A 12,065-nucleotide genomic window follows, 5' to 3' on the forward strand; every position below is an offset into this window, starting at 1 on the left:
TATACAACATTTTATATATCCATTCACCTGTTAGTAAAAATTTGTTTCTTATTTCTTTTGAGTAGAAATACCTGTCTGAATCCCTACTTTCAGTTCCTTTGGGTATATACCAAGAAATAATGTGATTATATATTAATTCCATTTTTGTTTGTTTAAATTTTGCTGGTATGAGTTCTCAGTTGGCTTTTCTGCTCAAGATGGGTGCTCTACCACTTACATCACACCTCCACTTCTAGCTTTTTGCTGGTTAATTCAAGATAAGGGTCTCATGGACTTTTCTACCCTGGGTAAACTTCAGTCCTCAGATCTCAACATCCTGAATAACTAGAATTGCAGATGTGAGCCACTGGTGTCTTACCTGTTTTTAATTAATTAATTTTTTTTTGTCAGTTGTGGGGCCTGGACTCTGGGTGCTGGGAGCTGTCCCTCAGCTCTTCAGCTCAAGGCTAGCACTCTACCACTTGAGCCACAGTGCCACTTCTGACTTTTTCTGCTTATTTGGTGCTGCGGAATCGAACGGGCCTCATGAATGCAAGGCAAACACTCTACCACTGAATCACCTTCCAGCCCGGTTTTTAATTTTTCAATTAAAACTTTGTACTGTTTTCTATAGGAGTTGCGTTCTTTAACAGTCTTACCAGCAAAGCACAAAATTTCCAGTGTCTTCATATCTTCACCAAAACCTAATAGTGACTTCTTAAAATGGTTTCATTGTTCTATTTTCATATATGCAAATGACATACAGTGACCATATTCTCATTCACCCTCTTTGTTAGTCTTCTATATCCCTACTAACGTTCCTCTCATAGAGCCTGTTTAACTATCTTGTCATTTATTCTATGTGGGCATTAATTGTACCAAGAAGTGTTATTCATCATTGTTTCGGGTGTATTATATGATTTTCTGTTAGCTTCTTTACTCATGTTGTTTTTGAGATTTCATCCATAGTATAGAATGCACCATACTTCATTCTTGTTATTGGCAAATAGTTTGCAACTGTCTAACTATACCATATTATATATTTTTTATTTGGGTTATTTGTACTTTTTAAATATTATGAATAATGTTGCTGTGTACATTCCTTTGCAAGTGTTCACATAAGCATGGTTTCATTGGGTAGATATCTAGAAATACAACTTGGGTCCTAATGTTTAACTTTTTGTGCATGTGCTGGTTCTGAGACTTGAACTTGGCCTAGGTGTTGTCTCTGAGCTGTTTTTGCTCAAGGCTAATTTTTTGCCACATGAGTCACAGCTTTACTTAAGGCCTTTTTGCTGGTTAGTTGAAGATAAAGAATCTGCCGGCCGGCTTCAAACTGCGATCCTCAGATCTCAGCCTCCTAAGTAACTAGGAATTATGGCAGCATCTAGCTATAATGCTTAATTTCTTAAGAAATTGCCAAGTAAGGATGTGGCTTAGCAAATATGAGGCCCTGAGTTCAAATTTCACTACCACAAAAAGAAAACTGCCTAAGTATTTGACAGACTAGTTATCCAATTACATTCTCCTTATATTTCTGTTTGTTTTTTTACCCTCTCTTTTGGAATTTTGAAATAGAGTTGCACTGTAATTCACGCTGGCTTTGAACTCACTATACATCCCAGACTGGCCATTAGCTCACAACCCTCCTGCTTTAGCCTTCCAAGTGCTGGAATTATAAGCATACACTACCACAACTATCTGGATTCTGTTAGAAAACCTATCCCTCCACCCATGTTTTTTCTAGTATAATACTGTTTTACATTTTGTTTTACCATTTGGACTTTTTCTTGTGCATGATAGCCTTGGTTTCAATAATTCATCTTTTTTTAATGTGCTGCTTCTTATAGGGCATTTAAGGAAGTATGCATAAAGAAGAGAATAAAACTCCAAGTTGCCATCATTTTATCACTTAGAATGATTACCCTTTCTTTCTAGTTTTCTGCCTATGATTTTATGGCCCGGGTTTCCTGGTAATATTTAGGAATGTTGGATAAAGTGAGAAGCACTTTAAGGCATCACTTAAAGGGCTGTTCAAAGGTTGTTTTCTCATTAAACTCATTTTAAAAGCAATTGTTCCATTTTCCTTTACTGGTTTTTTTGGTGGTACTGAGGTTTGAAATCAGGGCCTCACATTAGCTAGGCCATATCACTTGAGCCATACTGCAGCCTTTCCTATATTTTTAATTTATCTAAACTTACTTTATGTATGGAAAATTAAGGCTACTAAAGAGATGGCATCTTTCTCAAATATGTTATATGTTATATTTCAGCTGCCAAAATTATAAACTCTAAGAAACAATTGATGAATCAAACAATTAAGCTTAAATGTTCAATAATTTTCGACGAAGTAATGATACTACTTACTACTTTTCTGAAAAAATGTGTACTTATATTTTAGGGGCATTTCATAAAGCTGTTTGCAAAAAAGTTCATGTTTATATACATAAACATTTTACTTTTGTCCTTGTATTATGTCCTTTTGGTTTGGGATATGTCTTGTTGGAGCTTCTATAATTATTTTCAGTATAAACTTGTACCTGTTCAGCTAATCTGAATTCCTATTGTTGGCATTGAAATAGCATATGAAACAGAAAACACTGGCTTATTGTATTTTCTTTGTTGTCTGATCTTTGCCTGGCCCTTCGCCTACTTTCTGCTTCACTCTTTTTTGTTTTTTTGTCAGACATGGGGCCTGAACTCTGGGCCTGGGTGCTGTCCCTCAGCTATTCAGCTCAAGGGTAGCACTCTACCACTTGAGCCACAGTGCCACTTCCAGCCTTTTCTGCTTATGTGTTGCTGAGGAATTGAATCCAGGGACTCAAGCATGCAAGGCATCTGCTTCACTCTTAATGCTTTCTCCCATCAATATGGATGCCCTCTTTCATGTTATGGTCTTATACTGTTTTTGTTATAGCTTCTGCTACATCTGTTTTTGTAAATGCTTTTTTACATCTTGCAAAGAAATTTTCCCCATATTACTTGAAGAGCTTTTATGTAGCCTTCTCATTGGTACATGACCCATCTGTGAAGTTAGCATGTTAGTTAGAAGTATGGACTCAGAAACTAGACTGCTGAGTCTAATCCCAGCTGTATCATAAAGCACCAGTTCTGTGACTCTGCCTTATTTAATTTCTTTGTTCATCAGTTTCATCTAGTATGAAATGGGAATAACAATAGAACTTAACTACTGGGGCTCCCATGAGAATTAAATATGCTTAATATATGTAAATCATGTACAGTAGAGTCTAGCTCATAGTGCTGTAGAAGTGTCAACCTAATTGTAACAGTGCTTAAATATTCAAGCATTAACCTCAAATCATGTAAAAGATCCTACTTATAGGTACTAAATTTCCTTGGAAAAAATGAACAGTTGGCTTAAATATGATTCCCCCATTTAGAGAAACACTTTAGGGAGGAAAAAGCCTTGGAAAATACCATCACTCAGAATCTTATGACTTACATGACAGACATGGAGGATTTCATGGATAAGGAATTAGCTCAGAGCAGATGACTCAAGCCTGTCATCATAGTTACTCTGGAGGCTGAGCTCTGAGGATCTCAGACAGAAGAAAATGAAGTCAGACTGGTCAGAAAAGAGTAAGATAAGTCAGCCTGGGAGTCTCTTAACTCCAGTTAACTAGACAAAAGCCAGAATTGGAGCTGTGGCTCAAATGGTAAAGCACAATAAACCTTGAGCAGAAAAGTCTTAACTTGAGCAAGAGGCCCTGAGTTCAAGCCCCAGTACTGGAGTGCATGTGCACATGCACACACACAAAAGAATAAGGAACTATAGAACCAGCAATCTAAAATGACAGTAAATTTACAAAGTAGTAGTAGTTGTTGTTGTTTGTCAGTTGTGGGGCTTGAACTGAGGACCTAAGCACTATTCCTGAGCTGGTTTTACTCAAGGCTAATGCTCTGCCACTTCCTATATTTGAGTGGTTAATTGGAAATAAGAATCTCACAGAGACTTTTCTGCCCAGGCTGGCTTCAAACCACAATCCTCATCTCTCAGCCTCCTGAGTAGCTAGCATTACAGGCGTGAGCCACCAGTGCCCAGCACTAAGTTTATTTTTATGAACCATGTCTTTTTTTGGGGGGGGGGATCCGGTCATGAGGCCTGAACTCTGGGCCTGAGCGCTGTCCTCAGCTCTTCAACTCAAGGCTAGCGCTCTACCACTTGAGCCACAGCGCCACTTCTGGCTTTTTTCTTTTTGCTTATATGGTGCTGAGGAATTGAACCCAGGGCCTCAGGCATGCAAGGCAAGCGCTCTACCACTGAGCCAACTTCCCAGCCCCAAACCATGTTTTAATTGACATTTCTTCATAGGAAATTGAATTTTTAACAATGTAACAGGAAACCATATTGTGTGGCCTTGCTGTTAACTTTTTAATAAAGAGCTAGCTAAGATTTTCTGAGAATTAATAGAGGTCTTAACCTGGCATCTACTTTATTTCTGAAATCTTTTTCTATCCTTTGTTGAGATTGGGAACAGCTGATCCCTTTCCTTTTTGCCCTTTATGATAGCTTTGACAGCTATTCATTTTTTCCTTCAGTCTTCAGATCAAATCTTCCTATTTCCTTTGATCTTTTTTTTGAACCAGTCCTGTTTTCTAGTCATTTGAACATTTTTTACCAATGGATTTTTTAAAAGTGTGCTCCTTACCAGTCTGCTTTATTAGTCTGGAATTGATACTACATAATAAGCACAAGTTCCAAAGTTTCTTCTCTGTCTGCGTGTATTTCTTCAAGCCATTTCTGTCCCTCCCTTCCATTCATGTTTGAAATGAATACCATTGTTGAGGTCACCACTCTAAGCAATTTAACTTTGCAAGACAAATGAATAAGAGGCTATGGGTCATCCTTTTCAAGCAGAGCCTACATTAGGAATGAAACATTTACAAAGACCTGTGAAATGTGCTCTTAGTGCCCACTGGTCTTCATTTAAAATTTTTGAGTTCTTAAATGCTATTTTTCTAAACTTTTCAGTAAATGGGAAGTCTACATGGGTTGATCGGGTTGCTTCAACCCTGAGCCATGTCATTGCTTTCTCCATACTTCTTCCTTCCCTACAGCCTTGATCATTTACTTTGCATCTGCCATAGAGAAGACTGAACCCAGAACCTCATGAATGCTGGGCAAGTGTATTACCCTTAGTTACAGTCTCAGTTCCTATTCTTTAACCTTTAATGAAGGATGAGGGTGGACAGAAAAGGGACAGAACAGAGATGTATTTTTGCTACAACTAGCCTTCCTTTCTCAATTATATGGCAAAAAATAGGAATATCCTAAATTAATAGCCAAAGTAAAGGTTAGATATTCCTGTTAAAACGTTATCTGGCTTTATATTCTTACCCTCTGCTAAACCTTAACCATTACAGCAGTTTATTTCTTGTCTATGGCCAGATTGGGAGGACCCATGGTGTTAGACATACATTTCACAGATTTTCATAAGGCCATTTTAACCCAATCTCTACCCAAAAGGCTTGTGAAATGTATTTTTATCTACCTTTGACACAGATGCTGTCAGTTATGGGATTTTAAAAAATAATTTTACTTTTTGTTTTAGTGTGGAACCATCAGAGAATCTACAATCTCTGATGGAGAAGAACCAGTCTCTAGCAGAGGAGAATGAAAAGTTAAGTCGTGGGCTGAGTGAGGCAGTTGGTCAGACAGCCCAGATGTTGGAGAGGATCATTTTGGTAAGGCCTTAAAACTAAAATACTAGTACTCAAGACATTCACTGACCCAAGTTTCTAAAATCTTTAACATGGTTCTTATTATGTGAAAAAAGTAATAAGGAAAGACCTATATTTATATTTCTGTATCCTGCAGAGAACTCCCTGTGGATTAAACATATGGGTTTGTTATCAAACATACAGAATAATTCATTCAAAAACTGTATAGTGGATAGCTGTATATCTACCACAAAAAATCCAGTTAATCCTATTTTAAAATACAGTTATTCTGAAATACAGAAAAGAAAGAATCAAGTTATGTAAAATCTTGCCTACTCTTATCTGTAATTCAGATTGAGTGTCCCTAATCTGAAAATCTGAAATTTGAAATGCTTCAAAATCCAAAACTCTTTAAGCACTGACATGACCCCACAGAAAATTCCATACCTGACCTCACATGACAAATCACAATCAAAATTCAAGTTCACTATAAATGTTGTATAAAGTTATCATCAACTATCTATATATTTAAATAGATAGACAGATCGATAGAGATAGAGATAGAATATATGGAGCATAAATAAATTTTTCATTTATTATCATCCCAAATACATCTCATCATATATACAAATATTTCCAAATCTGAAAAACAAAGAATTAAAATCTGAAATACTTCTTTCTGGTCCTAAGCACTTAAGATAAGGTATATGCAATCTATACCAAGTAACTGTTCCCTAAGATCTTTCTTCTCTTTCTCCCTTCCCCTAATGCTGTCATCTTTCATAGCTATCTAAACAGCTGCAATCTGGAAAATAATTTCAACCGATTTTCAACGTGGTTAATTGCCAAATAGTAGATCACTATATGAGTGATTATACAGGTTCTGAAACCTACTGGTGGCTCTGTCACTGAGGTTTTTCTACAGCCTAAATACAATTTAGTCTTTGATTATACAACCATTGCCAGAAAGGAAAGGTTAGCTACTTAAAGTTTTCTTTAAAATTTTATGTCTATTGTATTGTCCATTACTAGCAGAAAGGGAATGTGGGATCTAAGGGTTTTTATATACAATTTTCTGTCTCTGCTGCTTCATTTTATGCCTTTGAAGTAACTCACTCTGGAAGCTGTGTTTCACATATGTATGTGCTTGGCTGACGTAACAGACAGTACTTGTTAGTCTAGCCACATACCCATATGACCTTTATAAGATTGTTGCAATGAGTGTCTGATAGGCTTATTATTTGATATCCTGTCAGGACTTTAAAACAAGCACATTTCTGTTCTATATAAATCATCTTTCCCAAATATCTTGCAGTATCCCGCATGCCAGATTCTATGATTGAAAATATCAATCATCCTTCCCAAAACATAGCTGCCTCCTGCCATTTCATTTTTTTGCCCACATTTTTCTTGGGCCTTAACCTTTTTTACTTTTTTGCTAAAACTAGCCTACCATATCAGATAGTATAACTTAAAAAATAATGTCAGCTCAAATTTACTGTGAGGCCATTTTATGTTTTAAATATGCTGATGCTGAGACTATGGAACAGTGCAGTGTAGGAGGCAGTTTAAAGTGATTTTATTTTTTATTTTTTTGCAAATAGCAGTGAGTAGCATGCCAGGATATACTGCTTTTTCTTCCAGTTGCAAAGTTCTGTATGGAATTAAGGCTTCACACTCCACCCCATAGTCTGAGCTTCATGGCAAGCATAAAACCCAGCTGCTTGGGTGCTATTTTTAGTAGCTTATGTTGACTTTGGGGCAAATTTCCATGACTCTGTTAAAAACACATTTCTCACTAACTGAAAGCCCAGTAAAATTCTCTGTTACTGCAAAGAAGGCAGTCTCTCAAGCTAGGTTTTCATCCATAAGAGTATGGGAGAGAACATAATTTGATGAGGCTATCAGGCACTGCCACTGATGATCTCCTGGGTCTTTGTTGCAGACAGAGCAAGCCAATGAAAAAATGAACGCCAAGCTAGAAGAGCTCAAGCAGCATGCAGTGTGAGTTTTCTACCAGATATTTATTAGCAACTTATTCCATCTTCATATTGTATCCATCTTTGTCTCTTCAAAGTGTGATTAACCCTTAGGTTCTTTGCTTGAATTTTCAGCTGCAAATTGGATCTTCAAAAGCTAGCAGAAACTTTGGAAGATCAAGAACTAAAAGAAAATGTAGAGATTATTCGTAGCTTGCAACAAGTGATTACCGAGCTATCGGTAAGCAAAATAGGAACATTGTAATAGACATTATTGCTTTTATTTGTTTCTCTTGAGGCACATAAGCATTTCTAATTTCCCAACCTTATGCTCAACTAATTCAATTGGGAGCTGCTTGAGAACACAGATTATAGATAATTGAATATGATCTGAACCTTAGGTTTTTTTCAAAAACCATCATAAATCGCATATGCAATGACACATGAATTTTTACATATTAACCAGGCATGGTAGTGCACACCTGAAATGCCAGCACTTGGGAGAGTAAGACAAGAGGATCACAAGTTCCAGGCAACCTAGCTAAATAGTAAAACTGTCTCAAAAAGAAAAACAAAAGTCTGAGTCCTATTAGCTCATACAAACCTGTAATGTAGCAACTGAACAGGCTGAGATCTGAGGATCACACTTTGAAGCCAGCCCAGCAGTAAAGTCTATAAAACTCTTATCTCCAATTAACCACCAAAAACCTAGAAGTAGGTATGTGGCTCAAGTGATAGAGCACACACACACAAATGCTGGAAATAGAGCTTTGGCTCAAATAGTGGCATCAACCTTGAGCAAAAAAGCTAAGGGACAATGCCGAGGCCCTGAGTCCAAGCCACAGTTCTGGCACCAAAAAAAAAAAAAAAAAAGAAGAAGAAGAAAAGAAAGTCTGGCACTGGTGGCTACACCTGTAATGATACCTACCCAGGAGGAAGAGATCTGAGAATCAAAACCAGGACACAAAGTTCCAGTAAACCAGCCAAAAGCCAGATGTGGCTCAAGTGATAGAGCACCAACCTTGAACAAAAAAGACAAGTACACACAAAAATACCATATTCTTTCCAGGCACTGATGGCTCACATGTGTAATCCTAGCTACTTGGAAATCAAAGAATCATGGCTCAAATCCAGCCCAGGCAGGAAAGTCCATGAGACTTTTACCTCTACTTAGCCACCAAAAAGCCAGAAATATAGCTGTGGCTCAAGTGGTAAACACTAGCCTTGAGCATAAAAGCTAAAGGTTAGTAGCCAGGCCCTGAGTTCAAGCCCAAGACTGGCACAAAAAATGCCATATTCTAATCAAGCATATATAGTAACATAGCAATGCAAAAAGAATGTCTAGGTAGCAATAGCAGTAATCATTAATTTATTTTCCTCTTAGTGTAGGTTAACTTAATAAGAGACCTTTTACCATATACCTCAATTTAAGCTGATTATAACAGGTAACTTAGAGCAACCAAGGAGAACATAGTCAATAATAAATAAGATTAAATTATCATTGTGCCATAATTTCTCATTCTTAACCAATTTTAGAACTATTATAAGCTGGGTATGGTAGCACACATATGCTACCAAGTACTTAGGAAGCAAAGCATTTAGGAAGCAAAGTCAGGAAGATTACAAGTTCAAGGCTATCCTAAACTACATATGTTTTGGAGATGGGGTGATTCTGTTGTTTTCACCAGAAAAATTCTCAATCTCACAATCCTAAAAAAATTTATTTTTATGTTTAGTGTTCCTTCTCTGTTGAAGTCACATGATAACATACTATATTAAGAGATTATGTTTAGTTTTATTTCATCCACATTCTCATATTTGTTACTCTGAAGCAGTAATGTACATGTAAATGCCTACTGGTAATTCCTTGCTTTGGGGAACAGCTTTTTCATTTTACCAGAATGGGAAATTTCCCATTCTTGATTTTGTCTGTGTTTGCCAGAACTGTTAATAGGGTAGGGTATCATAAAATCATCTACAAAAAGTATATGAAAAAAAATAGACAGTGTTGTCAATTGGAAAGTTATGATAGCTATTAGGTAGTATTTTAGAGTAAGTACTATATAAACCTATCAAAAATAAATAAATAAATAAATAAACCTATCATGATAGGTCCAAAACTATAGCTCACCTACCCATCCAAGAAACAGAGCACAATAATTGATAACTTGGCTTCCAAAGCCAGACAGACATACTCTGTTTTGAAGCTATTTCTGCAATTTACCAACTATGTAAGCTTGCTAAATGCTGTGTTACTGTCAAAAGGAAGTAATTTTTAAGTCACTCAGATTGGGTTTAAAGTCATTATTCAGTTCATATGCTCAGGGACCTCTTTAACTGCAGAAACTCTCCAAGTTGAGGCAGAATTGAAGTTTTACAGGTGATGAAAAAATGTATGTATCCATGTGGTTTGGCCCAGATAACAATTTTTGTTGTTAATTGGTATGAAACTTTTGATTAGAGATTGTTCCACTTTTCATGCCCTATCTTTAGGAACATGTCGGTGTGATCCCATTCTCATAGTTGCCAGATTATTTTAAGAGTTGTTTTTTCAAACCTTGTAGTTTATAAGTGGATTAAGGTTCATAGGTAAGAGTCATGACAAGGGCTAGGATTAGAAGACAAAGAAAACCAGGCAGTCTCCCTAGTGTCTGTCCTAATGCATTTACATTAGTAGTGCTGTGGGAGCATCAGGGAAGGAAGGGGTGATTGTTAGTCTAGAAAGTTCAGGGCATAAGCACAGAAGAAGCTGGATCCTAAAAATGAATAGGAGTTTGCCATGCAGAGAGAAGGGAAATTACAAGCTATATAGAAGGAAGAGTCCAAAAGTTAACTTTAGAAAATAGTATGAAAAACATGGCTGAAGTATAGAGTGCATACTAGAGAATGGCTATCACAAACACAAATGTCACTAACATACTTCAAGATAGCTGAGACCTCTAAAATATAAAAACCTTGTATAATAAATTAAAATTTCAAAGTTAAGATAATTTAAGCCAGGCACCTGTGGCTCATGCCTGTAACCCTAGCTAGCTACTCAAGAGGCTGAGATCTGGAGATCATGGTTCAAAACCAGCCCAGTCAGGAAAGTCCATATGACTCTTATCTCAAATTAACCACCAAAAAACCTAGAATGAACACATGGCTCAAGGGATAGAGTGCTAGCCTTTAGCAAAAACAAACAAAAAAGCTCAGGGACAGCACCTTTCAAACCCTGAGTTCAACTAGGACCAGCACACAAAAACAAATTGGGATAATATAGTGTACAAAAGCCTACTGGAAGCTTATTTCCACTAAAACTACCAAAAAAGCCAAAAGTGGAGCTGTGGCTCAAGTGATAGAGTGGCTAGCCTCAAGCAAAAGAAGCTCAGGGATAGTGCCCACGCCCTGAGTTCAAGCCCTAGGACAGGCACAAAAACAAGCCCACTGGAGCCAAAAATTATATGCTCAGAAAATAATGACCCAAGACACTAATTCCTGGCTACCACACCAACCTTAGAGGATTGCTTACTACATTTCTGGAGCTTTGATTCCCATAGGAAAGAAAGGAAACCAAGGGAACCAAATTAGTAAAGTAAGATTAAGTATCCTCACGGAAGATCTGGCAGTGTAACCATTGCCTGGTATGCCTGTAGAGGAAGTTGTCATAGTGGTGTTTGGCTGAGAAGAACTTTGTAGAATTGCTGTCTGCCACTAAAATGCATTTGGCACATGCAATAAGAGGGTGCTAAAGATTGCCACAAGCTGATAAGGTTCCTGGCTTCCATCCACTGTCACAGTTAGACAGAGTAAACCATTTTATATAAAGCTCCTGTTGGATTCTGAATCACAGGTCCCCAAGTTTATTGTTTGGAGACCCCCCCCCCCAAGCTTCATTTTTTTTAATGCAAAGCAGTATATCCCCTAGCTTTTATTAAGACGTGCTACAGTGAAAGCAAAATGTTTCAGATATAAATGCTTGTGCCCTTCATTCTGAATTAAACCTATTTTTATTTTAAGTGACAGGTGAACACCCCCTTTTCAGTTATGAAGGCAACCATTGTTCCTAGATATTCCTCTTGGGGCTTTAAGTGCTAAACTGCACCATTTCTTCCTTTAAAATATAATTCAAGCAAGCATCCTTATTGCGGTTACTTGTGCAGAAATTCATGCAGTCCTTTCAGTTCATACAAAATCAAATATTTTGTTTATACTTCCCTCTTCCATCATCAATTCCATAAAAAGCATTTTGCATGCCCAGTAATGGTTATTACCTTACAGCCTCTAAGCACACACTTTATTTTAGGAGGTTTTGTTGCTTAATATAGTACAGTGTACCCTGCCCCTGATCTCTTGACCTTCAACTTGAGCAAATCATATCTTTTACTTACGAGAGATTTTAATTTGGGGCCTTGGAATAGGCAGCTGAAGGGGGAAGATTGTTAT

At 37.2% G+C, this 12,065-nt stretch overlaps 1 protein-coding gene across 3 annotated transcripts in view; it reads left to right on the forward strand.

Annotated features, from left to right (window-relative positions):
* Positions 1–12,065, forward strand: part of Kif4a (kinesin family member 4A) — a 92,557-nt gene that overhangs the window by 31,332 nt on the left and 49,160 nt on the right. For all 3 annotated transcript variants that reach the window (XM_070040260.1, XM_070040261.1, XM_070040262.1), the window contains exons 11-13: positions 5,553–5,685; positions 7,607–7,665; positions 7,776–7,881. In XM_070040260.1, the coding sequence (XP_069896361.1) occupies positions 5,553–5,685; positions 7,607–7,665; positions 7,776–7,881 (298 nt within the window). The remainder of the gene's footprint in view (positions 1–5,552; positions 5,686–7,606; positions 7,666–7,775; positions 7,882–12,065) is intronic.

The sequence above is a fragment of the Dipodomys merriami genome, unplaced genomic scaffold (assembly GCF_024711535.1).
Source record: "Dipodomys merriami isolate MVZ:Mamm:240054 unplaced genomic scaffold, mDipMer1.0.p SCAF_3, whole genome shotgun sequence".
NCBI classification, from domain to species: Eukaryota; Metazoa; Chordata; class Mammalia; order Rodentia; family Heteromyidae; genus Dipodomys; species Dipodomys merriami.